The sequence below is a fragment of the Saccopteryx leptura genome, chromosome 6, assembly GCF_036850995.1.
Source record: "Saccopteryx leptura isolate mSacLep1 chromosome 6, mSacLep1_pri_phased_curated, whole genome shotgun sequence".
Classification (NCBI taxonomy): Eukaryota; Metazoa; Chordata; class Mammalia; order Chiroptera; family Emballonuridae; genus Saccopteryx; species Saccopteryx leptura.
In genome coordinates this window covers 5,199,293-5,218,387 of record NC_089508.1, presented here as the reverse complement: position 1 = coordinate 5,218,387, position 19,095 = coordinate 5,199,293, and the positions used below count along the sequence as shown (strand labels likewise).

The 19,095-nt window shown below is 62.2% G+C and overlaps 2 protein-coding genes across 9 annotated transcripts in view; one reads left to right on the top strand and one right to left on the bottom strand.

Moving 5' to 3' along the window:
* WDR25 (WD repeat domain 25) overlaps window positions 1-7,448 on the top strand; it is a 147,573-nt gene extending 140,125 nt beyond the window's left edge. For all 4 annotated transcript variants that reach the window (XM_066388002.1, XM_066388004.1, XM_066388003.1 and 1 more), the window contains 3 exons: window positions 2,736-2,906; window positions 6,259-6,399; window positions 6,989-7,448. In XM_066388002.1, coding sequence (XP_066244099.1) covers window positions 2,736-2,906; window positions 6,259-6,399; window positions 6,989-7,210 — 534 coding nt within the window. In that variant the 3' untranslated portion in view covers window positions 7,211-7,448. The remainder of the gene's footprint in view (window positions 1-2,735; window positions 2,907-6,258; window positions 6,400-6,988) is intronic.
* Window positions 7,449-11,168: 3,720 nt separating this feature from the next.
* BEGAIN (brain enriched guanylate kinase associated) overlaps window positions 11,169-19,095 on the bottom strand; it is a 49,878-nt gene continuing 41,951 nt past the window's right edge. For 4 of the 5 annotated variants that reach the window (XM_066341404.1, XM_066341403.1, XM_066341402.1 and 1 more), the window contains 4 exons: window positions 17,615-17,681; window positions 16,306-16,413; window positions 14,164-14,247; window positions 11,169-13,191 (listed from right to left, as the gene is read on the bottom strand). In XM_066341404.1, the coding sequence (XP_066197501.1) occupies window positions 11,884-13,191; window positions 14,164-14,247; window positions 16,306-16,413; window positions 17,615-17,681 (1,567 nt within the window). In that variant the 3' untranslated portion in view covers window positions 11,169-11,883. Of the gene's footprint in view, window positions 13,192-14,163; window positions 14,248-16,305; window positions 16,414-17,614; window positions 17,682-18,959; window positions 19,046-19,095 lie in introns of those variants that run through there. The other variant, XM_066341406.1, reaches the window with a different exon arrangement.

The following is a 19,095-nucleotide window of genomic DNA, read 5'->3' as shown; positions in this document are numbered from 1 at the left end:
AAAGTGGTTTCTGAGGGTCTGCTGCATGGTGGCCGCTGAGCCAGGCACGTCACCTCTGTTTATTCCCAGGCCAGAGGTCCTGTTATTGTCACTGCTGTCAGGTGTGGCGACTGAAGCACGGAGAGGCCACCAGCCTCAGTCACCTGGGTGTCTGCCTTCCCCTGGGGAGGGCCAGGCCACGCCGGTGGTGATTGGCGTGGAACGGTCACTCTGCCCTTCCCTCCCACCCCACCGTGGTCTCGGAGCTCCTCGGAAGATCGGGTTTCCCTTGTCTCCCTGTCCTGGGCCACAGCGGCGCCCTGTGGGTGGGTGCCGTCTCCCTGGGTGCCTGCCGCCGCTGGTGGCAGCAGATGCTGGGTGCTGACTCCGCCCCAACTGCAGCACGTTGCCGGCAGCCAGGGGCCTCAAGGTCGGTACTTTTCAAGTTGTTCTCTTGTCCATTCATCATTTGTTTATCCACTGATACACTTATCCAGCCACTAATTCAGTACCCCTGCTGACACCTGCACTGTGCTGCCGGGGGTTGCGAGGGCAGCCCGGAATGTGACAGATGTCTGTCCCCAGGAGCTCACGTTCTGGGGGGCAGGCAGGTGGCCCAGGTAGTTGGCTGAGGGTGCACAGCGTCCTAGGGGAGCGCCAAGCAGCGTCAGCCTCACCTCTCTCTCAGGTTTGGGTGCAGAGGGCTGGCAGGGGCGCGTGGAGGGAGCTGGTGCCCGCACCGCCAAGGAGCACAGAAGCTTGCTTGCTGTCCTGCTAAGGCTCCTGGGGGTGACGCCTCACAGACAGAGTCCGGGAGGGAAGGGACTCCCCCGGGCACATGGTAATTCAGCAGCCAGGCCAGCGCGGCAGCCTCGCCGTACCCCAGCCTATGCCCTGTGAAGTGGAGAGGAAGGAAACCTCGGACAAACCCCAGGGAGCCCGGTTACTCAGGGTCGTGTCTGGTGGGTCAAGCAGCTGGCGGAGTCTCAGGACATCAGGTGGTTCTCATCACAGCTGAATGTGTCACACTCATGTCTTCCACTTACCCCAGCACCCCTAGACCTTTGGCCAAGCAGCTGCCTACCCGGCAAAGGCCCCTGGTTGCCAGCAGTGTCCAGCGAGGCCCCCTTCTGGATCCAGCTAGTCAGGCCCGCGCAGTGCCGCCCTGCGCCCCTGGGATGGGCCGTGCCAGCTGTCGGTGTCATTAAGGTTGCCATAAAACCCACCAGCTAGGCACACAAACAGCCCCTCTGCTCCTTCCCGGGCACGGGCAGTTGCTATGGCTGGTAAATCACGTTTCGGGCAATCGCTCCGAAGGTCAGCCTTCTGCCTACAGTGGCGTGACTCGCAGGGATCACCCATAACCCGGCTTGTTGCCCAGCCATTTGATTTCATGACGCCCTAATGAGTCGGGCCATCTCCATCCCTCTCGGGGAGAGCACGGAGCAGCGTCCTTGTTCTCCTGGGACAGTTGGTCCTGGGAGGCAGGTGGTGTGTTTTGCGGGGACCCCTGGCTCCCTGCTCCCCTCTGGGCCTTCATGCCACCCCATGGGTGCAGCTCCCTTCCCACTGTTGTGGCGTCACGAGGCGATTCATTTGACACCCCCGGCTGGTGGCTGGCATTTAACGGGCGGGCACTGGCCAGTGACAGGGGGCCCTCCCCATCCTGCGTCGTCCCCCGGGTCGGGGTCTTTCTCCAGCGCCCATGGGGACGGAGGTGTTGCCGTGCAGGGGGCGGAGGTGCAGGGCCTGACCCGCCCCGACATTCACGGAGGCAGGAACTGGCCGGCAGGAGACTGGGATACGGGCCCCAGGGAAGGAGCTGGGGCTGGGGAAGCCCCACCAACACGGAGACACATGACCTCGGCACGTCCCTGCCCCTCCTGGAGCCTCGGTATTCCTCATCTGCACATTGGGTCTGCAAACCCCCTCCACCCACCACCCCCCACCCCTGTCTAAACGGGATTTATGAAGTGCAGCCTGTAATAGGAATGTGACATATGATAGAAAAAGAAAAACCCGCAACGTTGGAAAGGCTGTGAGCTTTGGTTTTTAAAAAAAGCTGTCAATCTACGGGCTGAGGTACCGGCGAACTGTCCGTGCTGCTGCCGCCCACGGTGGCGCCCCGGGAGCTGGTAAACGGTGCCAGGGCAGCGGGCGGGCCCGAGGCACCGCGCCCTGTCTCAATATTGCAACGCGGGTGGATGTCAGTGGAGGTTCTTGTTAGGACACCGGCCCGGCCCCACCCCGCCCCTGCGGCTGCCAAACCCGTGTCTTAGAACAGCAGGGGAATCTGATAAAACGCTCCAAGGAAAGCGGCACGACTGCTGGATACTTAATCACGTCGTTTATGAGCTGAAAGGCTTGAGAAGATTGGCGTTGATGCTAGGAAATTAAAAAAAAAAAAGCCTTTAAAGCTGAGCCGCACACTGTGGCTGTGGCCCTGTGGTCTCCGGGAGCACTCGCTCCCTGCCTCTCTAGGGGGTCAGCCTTCCGGGCGGTCATCATGCCCCCCTGGGCCCGCTGCCAGTGGGAGGCTGGGAGGGGGAGCTCTTCATGAGACGGTGCCATCAGGCAGGACCGAGAGGCGTTGCAGGCAGGCCCCAAGGAGACAGACGTCTGCCTGGTCTCCCGCACCAGCCGCCAGCTCCATGCGTGGGCTGCCCAGTGTGGGGCACCGAGCTCTGCACTGGCCTCCCAGCAGGGCCCGCCCTGTGCCCCTGGGGCACCAGCGTGACAGGCGCCCACTCTTGCAGGTGGTGAGAAGCTACAAGGCGACCGTCCAGCAGACCTTGGACATCCTCTTCCTGCGGGAGGGCTCCGAGTTTCTGAGCAGCACCGATGCGTCCAGCCGGGATTCTGCGGACCGTACCATCATCGCCTGGGATTTCCGGAGCTCCGCCAGTATCTCCAACCAGATTTTCCACGTGAGAGCCCTACTTGGCCTTGCCCTCAGTTCCGGCGCCAGGACGCGTCCTGCAGCCCTAGGTTGTCTGGGGTTCCGGGTCACTTCCTGAAGGAGACAGTTCAGCAGGCAGGAGTTTTGGAGACAGATTGGCTGCCTGAAGTCTCTAGGGTGAGGGAAGGCCAGTGTGAGTCCAGGCCTCCCAGGGGAACCTTCCACAGACTTCATATCACAGCAGCTCCCTGGCTGTCCTCCCATTGGTCTCCGCCCAGCCCAGCCACCCCACAGGGTAAGGGTGTGGAGGGGAAGCCCAGTCCAGAGATGGCCAAGCAACCCAGGACACCCCTATTCTTCCTCCACCACCCCAGCCAGCCTGGGGTCTCCACCGCACCCTTGCTGAACAGCCTTGGCGGGAGCAGAGACCCAGGACTTTAAGCAGGGAGCCTGGAGTTAGACCACCTGAGTTATGGTCTTGGATTCGTCACTTACAAGCTGGGCCGGGGCCCCTTATTTATCCTTTTTGGTGCTCATTTTCCTCTTAGAAAATTGAGGATGAGAATGTTACTTGCCTCATAGGGTGGTTTTGAGAATTAAAAGAGGGAATGCTTATAGAGGGTCTAGACCAGTGCCAGGCACAGAGAGTTCTCCATAAGTGCATTACCTCTCATCACCGTCATTGTCACTGCCATCACCACCATCACCATCATCACCATCATCACCATCACCACCACCATCATCACCACCATCATCATCACCACCATCATCACCATCATCACCACCATCATCATCACCATCATCACCACCATCATCATCACCACCATCATCACCATCATCACCATCATCACCACCACCATCACCATCATCACCATCACCACCACCACCATCACCATCACCACTATCATCACCACCACCGTCATCACCATCATCACCATCACCACTACCATCATCACCACCATCATCACCACCACCATCATCACCATCATCACCACCAACATCATCACCATCACCATCATCACAACCACCATCATCACCAGGACTATCATCATAACCATTATCATCATAATCACCATCAGATCAGCACTATCACTACCATCATCACCATCACTACCATCATCACCATCACTACCATCATCATCACCACCATCATCATCACCATCACACCATCATCACCACCACCAACATCATCACCATCATCACCACCACCATCATCACCACCATCATCATCATCACCACTACCATCATCACCATCATCACAACCACCATCATCACCACCATCATCACCATCATCACCACCAACATCATCACCATCACCATCATCACAACCACCATCATCACCAGGACTATTATCATAACCATTATCATCATAATCACCATCAGATCAGCACTATCACTACCATCATCACCATCACCATCATCATCACCACCATCTTCACCACCATCATCATCACTATCATCACCACCATCACTATTATCACTTCCTCTGTCATCGTCATGATCACCATCCCCATCCTCACCATCGCTATCATCTTTTAAGATTTCAGATAAGCCCTAGCTAATCTCTGCGGTGCTCCCACCCTGAATTTAAAAATATGGACCAGGTGTGCACTCATGCCTTCTCCCTCTCCCTGCTTTTCCCTCACTTTTCAGAGGGTTCTAAGGAACCCTAAGCAAACCTGCCTCTGGCCCTTCGCTTCAGGGTCTAGTGCAACCCCCTGGGAAGGACAGGCCATGCAGGGGCACGGGGGCACGGGTCTGATTACCGGGACTTCCTGCCTCCATCAGCCCCAGCGGAGAGCGGGGGAAGCGGAGGAGACAGTGGGGGCACCGCTGGCCGGGCTGTTGCCCTTCTAGACTCACACCTCCCGCCTTCTGTGCAGGTGAGCAGGTGCCCTGCCAGGAGCACCACACTGGGGACCTCACTATGGGGCCACCGTGGCGTCCACGCCTCCCATGGACACATTAGCTTGCAGCTGTGCAGTATTAGTGTGACTGCTCCCTGCTTTGCCCTCCCAGTTTGGGCTCATTTGGAGATAACTTAAGAACAACTCTCAGAACGTGAGAGGACAAGTGTGGTTGAGAGGAGTGTTTCCAAGAGTGCTTCTGTGTGACTGAGCCCCTCAGACAGTGAGAGTGTTCCCCCTGGGTTGTGAACACTGTTCTCCCACTCATCTGCTCGCTTGGTTAGCGGCCTGCTCGCTTACTGTGCATCCTGGCTGTGTGGGGCCCTGGGCTGGGCTGCCCCCACGGGCTCCCTGGGGAGGCGGGGGGCTGGGCTCGCAGTTCCGTTGCCTGTTCCTGGGTAACGCATTGCCGCAAACTTGGAGACTTCAGCCATCAGAAGTGCAGCCCCACACAGCTCTGGAGGGCAGCAGTTTGCATTAGCACCACCAGGCTGAAATCAGGGGCTGGCAGGGCCCGTTCCCTCTGGAGACGCCGGGCAGAACCGGTCCCTTGCCGCTTGCAGCGTCTGGTGGCTGCAGGTGACACTGGGCCCTGGTCCACCTGCCCGCATCTTGGACGTGCTCTCTGCTCCGTGCTCACTCCCCTCTGTGCCTGGTCCACCTGCCCGCATCTTGGACGTGCTCTCTGCTCCGTGCTCACTCCCCTCTGTGCCTGGTCCACCTGCCCGCATCTTGGACGTGCTCTCTGCTCCGTGCTCACTCCCCTCTGTGCCTGGTCCACCTGCCCGCATCTTGGACGTGCTCTCTGCTCCGTGCTCACTCCCCTCTGTGCCTGGTCCACCTGCCCGCATCTTGGACGTGCTCTCTGCTCCGTGCTCACTCCCCTCTGTGCCGGGTCCACCTGCCCGCATCTTGGACTTGCTCTCTGCTCCGTGCTCACTCCCCTCCGTGCCTGGCCTCCCGTGCTGCCCTTCTATGAGGATACACGTGGGTGCGTTAGGCAACAATACAGGACAATCTCCTCACATCAAGATCTCCCACTTAGTTACATCTGCAAAGACATGCAAGACGACACCTGCAGGTCCTAGGAATTAGGATGTGGATATACGTGGGGGCCCTTTTTCTGTCCACTGCAAGGGCCTCGGGCTCAGAAGTGCAGGTGGCCCCTCGGAGCTGGAAACACGTTCTGAGTCCCCGGAGGGGTCCCAGCTCTGCTGACACCTTGCTTAGCCCAGCGAGACCCCGGTCAGACTTCTGACCTCCCAATCTGTCAAGTCTTAAGTTTGCGTTGTTGCAGCCACTAAATCTGTAGCAGTTTGTTATGGCAGCAGCAGGAAGCTGCCGTAGCCCCTGGGCGATGGTCTGGGGGGAGGGCACAGGCCCTGGGAGCAGAGTGCTGGGGGGCCTGTCAGCGGAGGCAGCAGGCCCGACCCTGAGCGACCATCCCCCCTCTGCGGCCCCACTGTTTCTTAGGAGCGGTACACGTGCCCCAGCCTCGCCTTGCACCCACGGGAGCCGGTGTTCCTGGCGCAGACCAATGGCAACTACCTGGCCCTCTTCTCCGCCGTGTGGCCCTACCGGATGAGCAGACGGCGGCGCTACGAGGGGCACAAGGTACCCTGCCTGGTCGCCCCCTGGGGATCGCTGAGCACGGGCCCCAGGGTCTCCCACCAGACACTGCCAGCCATGGACTTGGGGCTCCGGAGTGCACCCCCTGTGTAGCAGATTCCGTTTTCTGCTTCCCAGGGGATCATGTGCATGTGGCCTGGTGTCCACCTAAGGCCCTGAGCCACATCTGGCCCTGGCCCAGGCCCCCGCTGCTGGGCAGGAGAGGTTTCCCCTGATGCATTGGCTCACATGGACCTGTGTTGGGGGTTGGGAAGGGCAACAGGACAGAATGGGGGTGGGACTATCTCTAGCTCTGTCCCCTCTCCTCACTGAAGCCTGCCCCACTGGGGTGCCGGGGACTGGGGGCTCGGGGACTGTCACCAGGCTGGACACCCTCAGCTGTGGGGGAGCTGTTCCAGCTGAATTCCACTGACGAGACCTTGTGACATGGTCCACGCCAGGACCCGGCTTCTAGAAGGAGCTCGGCTCGGCCTCGGGGGCCTGCCACTCTGTGGGATGGGCATAGTGACCCCGCCTCCCCGGGAGGCTGTGTGCAGGGCTGGGGGTGGCTGCTCACCAGTGTCCCCCTCTGCAGGTGGAAGGCTATGCGGTGGGCTGCGAGTGTTCCCCGGACGGAGACCTGCTGGTGACCGGCAGCGCCGACGGCCGGGTCCTGCTGTACTGCTTCCGCACGGCCAGCCGGGCGCGCACGCTGTCCGGGCACGCGCAGGCCTGTGTGGGCACCACCTTCCACCCCGTGCTGCCCTCCGTCCTGGCCACCTGCTCCTGGGAGGGCGACATTAAGATCTGGCACTGAGCCTCCAGCACGGAGCCTTCCGGACGGCGGCCCGGCCCCCAGCTTCCCTTCTGTGGGCGGGTGTGGGACTAAAGACTGAGGCTGGCTGCAGGGTCAGGCCTGGTGGCAGCTGCCTCTACCCCGTGACCCTGTTTCCTAGCCTGTGAAATGGGAACAAGAGCCTTCGGTGTCAGGGTGGAGAGGACCGCGCGGTGAGGGGTGAGGGCACCCGGCAGGCTTCTCGTGCTGCTCAGTAAACGTGGTGAGCGCTGCTGTCTCCGGTGGTCTCTGACGCATGCTGTTGCCCACCCTCGCCACCCCCGTCAGGCCCACTGAGCTCCGAAGCGAGAATGCTGGGGGCCGGAGATGGGGCAGCCCGGCCTTGCAGGTCCTGACGGGGGCCCATGGGAAAGGGGGGGGTGTCTGGGTCTCAGGTCTGTCCTCAGGGGCTCGGACCGAGGAGCACAGCAGGCCCGCCAGTGTCACAGGGCCCGGCCCGGCCCGCTCAGGCCCAGGCCCAGGCCCCTGGGAAAGGGGGGGTCTGGGTCTCAGGTCTGTCCTCAGGGACTCGGACTGAGGAGCACAGCAGGCCCGCCAGTGTCACAGGGCCCGGCCCGGCCCGCTCAGGCCCAGGCCCCTGGGAAAGGGGGGGGGTCTGGGTCTCAGGTCTGTCCTCAGGGGCTCGGACCGAGGAGCACAGCAGGCCCGCCAGTGTCACAGGGCCCGGCCCGCTCAGGCCCAGGCCCCTGGGAAAGGGGGGGATCTGGGTCTCAGGTCTGTCCTCAGGGGCTCGGACCGAGGAGCACAGCAGGCCCGCCAGTGTCACAGGGCCCGGCCCGGCCCGCTCAGGCCCAGGCCCAGGCCCCTGGGAAAGGGGGGGATCTGGGTCTCAGGTCTGTCCTCAGGGGCTCGGACCGAGGAGCACAGCAGGCCCGCCAGTGTCACAGGGCCCAGCCCACTCAGGCCCAGGCCCCTGGACCTCCCTGGGCCTGCCCAGTCCTGGCTGCCCATGGGAGTGTGCCCGCCTGGGGGTAGGAGCGCTATGGAGAGGCACAAGGCCCTGGAGGAACCTCGAGGACCTGGGCTGGGAAGTCCCAGCTGCTGGGAGCACTAAACCCCACCAGGACTGTCACTGAGGGGTGGCCCCCAGAGTGCCAGGATCCACCAGCGGGTCGGGGACAACAGGGGCCATGGCTCAGGACAGAGAGGTTCCTGCAGCCTTGGAAGGCTCCACGGAGGAGGCAGACTGTGAGCTGGTGATGCGGAGGGCAAGGACCTGAGGAGGCGGCCCCTGGCCAGGGGAGGGGAGCTGCAGGAGTGGCGGGCACCAGCGTGGCCTCTTGGAACCTGGGTCCCAGGGCCAGTGTGTGGTCAGGATAGTGTCCGCAAGTCCTTTTCCACACTGGTCACCTTGAACGAACCAAAGCGCCGAGCCTCCTGGGGTGGGGAGACATCCGGGCGCCCCGAAGCCACAGGGCTGTCCTTAGCGCTGCTCCTCTGTGTGACCGACTCGGGGCCCTGGGGGTGCCAGCTGTCTGCGAGCCCCCCCTTTGTTAGGTGACTTTATTGCGAAGAGTGGCAGGTGTACTCGATACCTCTGTTTCCTCTTATAAACACTTTATTCCAAAGAGCATCCTGAAAGGCAACCCTGATCCTCTGCAAGGTGGTGGGGAGTTCACCCTTTGCAATTTTAAAATAAGAAAGCTAAATTTAGAAAGTGTGGAGCAGGCATGAAAGAGAAGTGTGGGGCCCCCGCCTCCCCCGGGCTGCGTGCTCACCTTCCCCTCACCTACCCATCTCAGCGGCTGGCTGAGGCCGTCGGGGGGCACCCTGCATCGGGGAGGCCAGCGTGGCTGGGCCCGGCCCCCTCTGTCCTGCTGAGGAAACCGCTGCTCGGAGGGCCGAGGGCCGAGCCCAGGGCCATCTGACTCCAGAGCCTTGCCCTTCCCCTCCCTGGGGGTCCCTTCCAGCCTCGCCTAGGGCTCTGCATGGGGACTGTCACCTGTGTATGGGCCCCTGGGAGTCTCCTCAGTCCCTGTCCTCAGTGTCCGGAGGAGGAACCGGACCAGAGGCACCTGGGACTCGCCCGGAGCCACACAGCCAGCTGGTGGCAGAAGCTCAGGGCTGAGAAGGAGCACGTGCGGGCAGGGAGATGGGGGTGCACGATGGGGTCCCCCTGGGTGCTGCAGAGTTCCGAGTGGACGGGCAGGGTGGTTGGTAGAGGGGGCACAGCACAGTGGCGGTGGCTGGCTTTAGAGGCCGCGGCAGGGTGGCTCTGTGAGGTCTGGAGGCCATCGAGGGAGCCTTGGGCTCTGAGGGGCACTGTGGAGCCAGGACCCCGAATCTTAGAGCGGCCTCTGGGGCCAGGCTGCGTGGCCCTGGGGGTTCTCAGGCCTGCTGCCCATTACATGGCCGGCACAGGGCTGGGGGTCGGGTGAGGCTTGGGCTCCCCAAGGAAGGCCTCAGCACCCGCAGGGCGCCCGGGGCTGCGTGTCTCCCCTGCACCCTCCCCTCGCTCGCTGATTCAGTGAGGGTTGCTGCTTCCAGCTGCCCATGGGCATGGTCCCCGTGCAAAGAGTGGACTCGAGTCTCCCACAGCCCCCTCTGGCTCTGGAGGCTGCCTCCTGGGGTGAATCTGGTCCCGGGGGAGAGCAGCTGGGCTGGCTCTGGCCTCTCCTGCAGAGGTCGGTCAAGGGCAGAGATGCCGGGAGCCACAGCCAAGCCCCCACCTCCATCGGAGACATGAAGCTGGGTGGGAGGTGGTCCGCAGTGGGAAGTCCCAGCTTCTGGAAGAAGCAGACTTGAACCCCCTGGAAGGGCCTCCATCCAAGACCTTGTAGAACCTACAAGTGCATCCTCAGGGCATCAAAGATAACCGGGCACCCAGAGAAACGAGGCAGCATGGGCAAGAACCAAGAGAACCAGACCCACACAGACCCCCCCCCCAGGATGGCAGTGCCAGGCCCAGACGGTGAACCGCTATGCCCACTATGTTTAAGGAAAGAAGACAAGCTTGGATATAGCCCCAGGGAACAGAAAACTTAGAAAGTAGCATGGGGGTTTTGAAAAAAAAAAAAGAAAAAGAAAACCAAACCAGATAGAACTTGCAGACACGGGAAACATTTGTAACTAAAACTAAAAAGGCAGTGGTTGTGTTGGTAGCTGAGCGGTCGCAGCAGGGGAGAATCAGTGAGGACAAGGGATGCAGACAGAGCATGCGGCCGGGAAGGGCGCAGCAGACAGAGGATACCGCAACGAGGAGAGAAGGGACGGTGAGTGGGCAGGGAAATATTGTTAAGAAGTAATTGAGAATATTCCAGAACTGATGACATGCACCCATCTGCAGACGTAAGACTCCCTCCCTGTGCATTCCTAAGGAGGACAAATCCACAACCAGGCACACCTCAGTTAGGGCAACAGCAGAAAACCCAAGTCGAAGGGAAGGTCTCACGTGTGTGGAGAGGACATGTCAGATTACCACCAGAGGAGTGGCTCCCAGGGCCCGGCCGGTGCCAGCGGCTTCCCTGGCTGCAGAGGGGGCAGGGCGCTCCCTAGTGAGCACACCCTCCGAGCGCGAGCGCGGGGCAGAGAACAAAGACGTCTGCAGAGGAATGAAACCCGGGGCACTCTGTCACCAGCAGAGCCGCACTCAAGGACGTGCGAAGGACTTGAGGCAGAGGCGACGTCTGAGGGGCGGGGTGGGATGGAGGGTGTCAAGATGGGAACATGGACCAAAAGGCGGTGATAACGCCGAGCGGGGCAACACGGGGTAGGAGCTCGAAGCTGGACAACAAGACGCCTGGTGGGGGGAAGGAGAGCTGTCAGGAGCCAGTCCTGGCCTCGGGGAGCCAAGGACCAGGGTACTTAGGTCACATGTCCCCAATATCAAAAGGCAGTGGGGGAGGAAAGAAACGGCCCACACCTGAGTCCTTTCCACCAATGTCTTTTATTCATGAATGTAAAATACAGTACCGAGACAGCATGCATCGCGGACGGGAGAGCAAGCCACGGGAACGGGAGTCGGAGGGCCTCATTACGTCTGAGGTAGCGTGAGGTGGTGCCAGGGAGCGGGACACTGGGGGATGAGCACCGGCCCCACTCGGGACGACGGACCACAGGGGAGCTGGGGGGTGCCGTGTCAGCCACGCGCGGAGAGAGAGCGCGACGTTTCCCACCCCTTCACCCGTTCGGTTCCCCTCTTTGTGGACAGAGCTTCGGGGTTCCCTTGTCACTGGCTGTCTGGGTGTCTGCACAGGACACTGTCCTTCCCTCCAAGGGTCAGGCCCCACCTGCCCTCGCCCAAAAAATAAAGGAGCTTTGTGTTGAAAACGCCAAGGCTGCCGTCCAGGGAGCCTGGAGGCCAAGTGCGCTAAGAAAGACCCTTTTTCTCTAGAAAAATAGTTTCACTTTATAAAAGGGGGGAATGCTCATCACGGGTGGGGAAAGATGTTGGTTCGTGAGAAACGTTCTTGGGGGGAAAGTTCCGTCGTGGTGGGGTGGGGGGCACTCTAGTGGCAGGGGTCCTTTTCTTGGGCTGCACTGGGTTGGGTGGAAGAGAGGGATCCTTGTGGGCAGGGCCGGGGGGCCGGGGGCCAGGGGGCTAGGTGTCTGGGGACAGGCGGGGTGGCCCCCTGGGGTGTGGGGTGGGCGGCTGGGTGCCCCGTGGCCTTGGCCTGCAGGCTGCAGGCAAGTGCTCAGTTGAGCAAGGTTCCGTAGAGCTGAGCTTTCGTGAGGCTGTCCTTGCGGTTGAGCCCCCCGCCCCCAGTCCGCGGAAAGGCCGGCTGGGGGCTCAGGCGGGCGGCCGGGTGCATTTCCGGGGAGGCCTCCATGGAGCTAGGCTCCAAGGAGTCCCTGGAGCTTTGGAGGCTGTGCTCGGGCTCGGGGCTGGCCACCCCGCGGCGCTGCACCCCGAGCCTCTCCCCGCTGCCCTCGCCACAGGCATAGCCGGGCATGGGGTCGGCGGGGCCGCGGGCCCGGAGGAAGCAGGGCTCTGCCAGGTGCCCCTGGGAGAGGTCGTCGCCCTCGGAGAAGCTGTCGGCCTTGTAGCTGGCGTAGAGGGGGCTGGCGCGGCCCTCCGCCTTGTCGCCGGGGCTGCCCCCGCCGTAGTAGCGTTCAGAGAAGCTGCAGGGCGAGGCCCGGGGGGCCGCGGCCGGGAAGGAGTAGGCGCCGATGTCCTCCACGCTCAGGGGCCGCCACTGGCCGCGCCCTTCCTCCCTGGGCATGCGGGCGGACGCCGGCTTGGCCCGCAGGCTCCACAGGTTTGGGGGCATCAGGGCCTGCTGGGGGCCCGGGGAGGCCGGGAAGCGGTAGGGCTCGGCCGCGTAGGGCGACAAGGTCCGCGCGTACCCTGCGGCCATCTCGGCGTTCCGCGGGGCGGCCGCCGCGGCCGCGGCCTTGAAGCGCAGGCTGCCCTGGTAGGCGGCGGGCGGCGGGCGCTGGAAGAGCTCGCGGCTGTTCAGGTAGACGGCCTGCTGCGAGGCGGGCAGCGTGCCGGCCTGGCCGTGCTCCTTCTCCTCCGACGTGGCGCTGAAGCTCGAGTAGGAGCTGGACGTGGGCAGCGAGCCCGCGTAGCCCGGGTAGGCCTCGCGCCGGAAGCCCGCCGGGAAGGCCGCCGCCTCGGCCTCCTCCTCCTCCTCCGCCGCGCTGTCGGTGGAGTTCTGCCCCCGCAGGAAGCCCACGTCGGTCACGGACGCGTCCACGCTGGGCCGCCGGTCACGCCGCGGCTCCTCGGGGCAGTAGAGGGCCGTGTCGCTGCAGTAGATGTCCTCCTTGTAGGGGGGGCGCAGGCCTGCCTTGTCCACGCCGTCGCGGAAGGCCAGGTCGCGGGCCGAGGCGTCGGACAGGCGGGAGGACAGGCTGCCGGGCTCCGGCTTCTCCAGCACCTTGGCGATGACGCAGGCGGGCACGCTGTCGGCGTAGGCGGGGCGGCAGAGCGCGGCCGGCAGGCTGCAGCCGTGCTTCTCCATGTGCAGGCTCACGCGCTCCTGGAAGTCCAAGGGCAGCTGGAACGGGACGGTGCGGGCCGGAGGTGGGGGGGGAAGGGGTCAAATCAGCCTGGGACCCACCGACAGCGGGGAGAAGCGCCCGGAGGGGCCTGCCTAGGCCTCTCACATGGCACCAGCTGGAGGGGGGCCCAGGACGCGCCTGGGTTCGCCAAAGGAACCCTGGTCACCTCCGTCCCCAAAAGCCCACTCCCCCTGGGGCCCGTGGAGCCCAGACGCTGAGAGCAGGGTCTGACTGGCCCCTCTCTGGGTTCCAGTTCTCTCCTGCCCACTTCCTCCCACTGAGGGGCTGACTTGCTCCCCCGCTGTGTCCCAGGTGCTCCCGAACAAGATAGACTCAGAAACATATGCAACAAAGATTGGGGGCCAGGGCCAGGCGCCCAGCAGTTTCCGCATGAGCGCCTGGTGCCTTGTGGGGACATTCCGCTACTGTTTGATCTATTTTGTGAGTGTCTCAGGTGTGGCCCAGGCCCAGAGTGAGGGGACAGGGACAGCGGCCTGGGTGAGGGCAGGGTGTGGAGGGGAGGGGCGGCCTGACTGAGGTCAGGGGGTCCTGGACCAGCCTGGCGTTGGCACCAGAGAGCCCTGGGGCTTTGGCTGAGTCCCTCTCAGGTGTAGGCAGTTTTCTTGTCTCTGAAACGGGCACCGTTGGTAAATGTGCCCAAACCAACTGCAGGGTTTCTGTGACACTCATGGAAGGTCACAGGGCAATTCAGTGGATGGAGGGCGGCTTGAGACAGAGACAAGCAGCAGCCCCCAGAGGACACTGGAGGGGGGGGGCGAGCTGTCCAGTCTGGGGGAGGAGGTGTGCGTGAGAGGGCGGGGCTTGTGTGGTCGCCACCACATCTCAGGAAGGCCCGGATGCTGCCGGAGTGGCGGTTCGCTCACCCAGCTTCTGTCCCTCAAGGGTGGGGAGGGGCCTTGGGGCGGGGCCTGCCCCGAGGAGCCCCGAGTGGGCGGGGCTCACATTACCTCGGACACCTTATGGACCCTGCCGTAGGTCTGGCTGCACTGCAGCAGCTGGGCCGCTAGGTTGCAGTCCTTCCTATAGAGCTCCTAAAAGACAAGAGAGGCGTTGGCCCAGGCTCGTCCCTGCCGGGGTCCCTGCTGCCCTGCCCAGAGACCGCTGGGCAGAGCGCTGTGCAGTTAGCAGGACAAGGACCCTCCCTGGACCTCACGCTGTCAGTGGCAGAATGGGGGCCTCTGCCCTGACCTGGAGCTGCTGGTGTGTGGAGGGGGCCCTGCCAGGCAGGCCTGTGTTGCCCCAAACGGGAACCTCTCCCCAGGTGGGGGCAGTGGTTAGACAGTCCCCCATGCCCCCTGAATTCCGGGAGACCCCAGGCATGAAGAACTGAGCCCTGCAGGAAACTCCGTAGAGAGTGTGGCACCCCACATCTCAGACTCCACACTCACACCCCCATTCTCAGTGGCAGAGCCTGGCAGTGGGGGTGGCCGCAGGGCTGGGCCAGGGTCAGGGGGAGTGGGGGCCTGGGGCGAGTGTGAGCCCAGGTCCAGGAGGGGGCCGCTCAGCCTCCTGAGCCGAAAACAGATGCAAACAGTAGGAACGAGGGGGTCTGGTTTGTCTTTGGAAATCTCTGTTGCATGTGCCTGTGGCTGGACCTTTTATTCTTGCCCCCACCCAGGGACCGTCCACAGTGAGGGCCCGGACACGGAGGAGTCTGGGTCCGCCCACAGGCCCAGCTCCACCGGGACTGAATGTCCTACAGCTCAGGCAAGTGTTGAGGTGGGGTCTACCCCTGCCGTTCCTCCACCCTGGCGCCTGCATCTCCACCTGCCGTGCGGAGGCTGGTGCCCCAGCCTGGCCTGCACTGTGGAGGGCGCTTGGGTTGCCAGGCCCCTCAGCCTCCTCGGGCCTCCTGGGAAGGGCACAGCTGGCTGAGAGCTGAGGACTGACCCTCCGCACCCAGGATGCCTCAGAGAGGTTTCCTCTGGCATCAGAGGGCCCTGGGGCCAGCCTGGCCAGCCCGGCTCTGACCCCGAGTCCTGAACAGATCTGAGAGCCGCCCTGCCCTGGGGCCTGCCCGGTCCTCATCCACGGACATGCCTCGGGGACTGACCGGTCTGCAGAGCAAACACCGCACTGATGCTGACCTCCACCCCAGACGCAGGGCCACGTGCCGGCTGCCGTCCGGCACGTCCGCTTGGTCAGCGTGAACGCTGGAGCCAGCTGCTCTGCCCCAGGCGCCCCGCCCAGGGAGAGACAGGACCTGTCTCCTCTCACTCCCACTTCCAAGGTTTCGGCAGTCCTATTGCCTCTGTCCGTCTTGAGAACAGAACTGGGCTCCGAGCCCTCTGCCCACCTCCACGGCAGCCATCCCAGCGGGGCCTCCACCAGTTGTGCCTGGATCGTTGCCATGGCCTCCTCCATCTCCCAGCTCCCGCCCTCGTCCCCACAGTGTGTTCTCAGCGGGGCAGCATGTGAGCCCAGTAAAAGGGGACATCCACTCGGGTTATGCCTCTGCTTCAGAACCTTCAGTGGCTCCCTAGTTCCTCCAGGATAAACCCCCGATCCCTACAGGAGCCTATACAATGTGGCCTCCCCGGATCTTTCTGACCTCAGACCCCAGCTTCTCCCCGACTGAGAGCCCACTCCAGTTTCCCTGCTGTCCTTCTGCTCATCCGGTGCACCCTGGCCTCTTGTCCCTGGACACCCCTTTGGGTCTTGGCTCCAGCAGCCTCTTCCGGAAGCGTCCCATTGAGATTCGCAAACCTTGCAACTGGCAACTCAACCGTTCCCTTTCTGATTTTTCTTGGCAACCTTCAGCACCTCTAGCACACTACAGAGTTTGTATATTTCTCTTGTTTGTCGTCTGTTTCCTCCCTTCCCCACTCAGGTGTCAGCTCCATGTGGGCAAAGGATTTCTGCTCTTGTTGTTCACACTATGATCTCAGAGCCCAGTCGGGTCTGGCAAGGAGCAGACACTAATTAGTGAACATGTAGTCAGCGGTCAGAGATCCGTGGAGGGCAGCTGGGCCCTTCTCATGGGGCCCTTGAAAGCAGTCCCCACGGGCGGCCACCTGGCTCTGATGCCTAGGGGGAGTAGCTACACCCCAACCCTGGGCCCCTCGGGGTCAGAATGACCCCACACTTACATTGTCCTCTGACAGCTTGTCGATGGTCACCTTGGCCTCCAGCAGGTGGCTGTTGAGGGCAACAATCTCATGGCTCAGCGCTCGTTTCTCTTCCTCATAGTGCTGGCCCTGGGGCAGGGCAGGGAGGGGGCAGTGGAAGGAGGTGGTCAGTGGTCAGCAGTCAGCCAAGGCCCGGGGCTCAAGTCCAGTTATCCCCTGAGGCCCCCGGTGTGCCTCTTGCAGCCCTTAACGACGAGGTGTTTGGAGGGCCATGGGACACAGGTCTAAGAGCAGAGCTGGATCCAGGTTCAAAATCTGCTCCACCACTGAGAAGCCAGGCGGCCTCAGGCAAATCACTGCCTCCCTGACCCTTGGTTTCTCGTCTGCGCCACGGGAGAGCCATGTCTGGTCTCCAGGGAGTCGGGGGTGAGGAGGCCTTGCGCTCGGCACAAAGCCTGGCCCATCTCAATCGCCAGATTGGGATCCTCAGGCCCAGGGTCCCAGGCAGAGCCAGCCCAGCCCCTAGGCCGCCTGCCACAGCTCTCTGACAGCGCGTGAAGGCAGGCTGGTGGTGAACACCCATTTCTGATTTTCAGAAACAAAGGAAGCTTGTAACCAAACTAGAAAGAGAGGGAACTCCTCCCCCTGGGGTGAGGAGAAGGCACCAGGACCCGCCCAGCCCCTTGGTGGAGAGAACTAGAGGCTCTCCCTTCATAGAGGACGCCAGCAGGCCCACCATCTCCCTTTCTGTTCCTGCACACCGAGAAGCTAGCCCCGTCAGCAGAGGACAGGTCACCGCTGAGGTCACACGCAGACGTGTGAGTGTCTGCAGGAGGGTCTCTGTCCCCGGGCCAGGTCCTGGCACTGGCACATTTATTCCTCACAGTAAGAGGGACGGGTTCCCAGCAGAGGCACTGTCGAGGCTCAAACCTGGCCCTGGCTCTCTCAGGGCCTGCACTCGGGCCTCTGTCCTCCCAGGCCTGCCTCTCTGGGCGGATGCTGACCTGGGGTCACCATCCCCAGTGCATGTCCCCTCTCCCCACAGCCCCATTTACACGCCTCCAGGCCTGGTGCTCTCACTCTGCTGCGGGGGCTCACGGGGTCTGAACCCTCCATCTCGCCTGCCCTGAGAGCACCCTCCCATTCAGTGTAGAAAGGGTGGGGCAGGCCCAGCCCTGGTGCGGGGGTGTGAGTGTGCGTCAGGAAGTGCGGCCTGTGACCCCGCTCCTGCACGGACAAGGGGACAGCAGCGAGGCCCGCGGTGCTCCACCAGAGCCGGAGCCCCGGAGTGGGGTGCCAGGCAGGGCCGTGGCGGCAGTGGAGCCCTCACCATGCGGTACAGCTTCTCCTCCAGCTCCTGGTTGATCCTCTGCAGTGCCATGTAGTTGCTCTGGATCCTGGAACAGGAGGTAATGTGGCCACTGCTGTGCCAGGCCAGGCCTCCCCATGACCCCCATGGCCACATGGCCCCCTGAGCAGAGCCCGGCAGGACAGAGGCCCCATGAGCCCACCCACCAGCCCCGCCCTTGTCTAACTGTTCCTCCACGCATGGCAGAAAACATCTGGTTAAAGCTAACTTGTTGGAGGCCCTCCCTGGACCAGGGTCGAGGACCCCTGGAGACAGAAAGGAGAGCCTGTTGTTCACCAACAACTCTGCCGGGTCCTCCCTCAGAGCCTGTTTACTCACATTTCACACACAGCACTGCTGAGCCTGGCTACAGGGCTGCTGTTCAACAGCAGACTAGCTGGGAAGAGACCTAAGACTGTGTGATGGGCCCTGGGGTGAGTGCTGGTGACACATGGTGACAAGATCTGGGCCCCTGGAGGAAGGGTGACGGTGGAGGCAAGTGCTGGGGGCAGGATCAGAGCCTTGGACCCCCACTGCTGCCATGGAGCATGAAGGACCTTGGGACAGTGACAGTCCTCTTGACAACTTGTGTGGAATGTGGTTGCCCCCAAACCCCGACAATAATAGGGAAACTGAGGCGAGAGGTGTTTAAAGCAGTAATTAGCAGAGCTGAGACTTTAACCGAGGTCTGATTGACTGTCCAAGCTTGGTTCGCCCCACAACTCTATGGTGACATTCAAAAAGTCCAGCAGGAGGGGGCCACTCAAGGAGGGACAAACTCCCTGAAATCCCGGCTTGGGCAGCGCCAGCCACAATGCTCTGTAAATATTTAAAAGAAACCGAGCCAACAGCCAAGTTTGCATTCTCTGCATTCTTCCTAAAGGAAGGCTGGAAAGTGGAATACGTTTCAGAAAAATAACCATCATAAACATTCAGAAGCACACCGTTTTGAGAAGTTTGGTTTTGAAGGGGATGGTGACTCAGGGATCCTTCACCTGACGGGACACTTAGGACGGGACACTTAATGCCCTGCCATGCTGCCCAAGGGAACTGTTCCTAAACTCTGGTTCATCCCCAGGGCTAGACATTGCTTTTCCCATTGAGGACCCAGAGGACAGGGGCTGGGGCCCTGGTGGGTCAGTTAGGGTCTGGAGATGGCTGCTTTTGTGTCATGCTGCTGCCGCCCCACCAAATCAGTATGAGAAATGAGCAGGGGTGGGCAGGTGGCTGTAAACAGCCTGTCTGTCCCTGGTAGTGGCCAAACCTGGATTCAGATCCTGATTCAGTAACTCTTGGAACAAAGTGTGACTTTGGGAAAAGAGCTTACCCTCCTGGGCCCTGGACTCATCTCCTTGGAACCGAACCGAACCGAGCGGAGTCAACCAGCTCCGGTGGTGGGAGGCAGAGCTCTGGAGCTGCGGATTTGAGCCCCGCCCCGCCCCGCCCCCGCCCCAGCGGCCCCG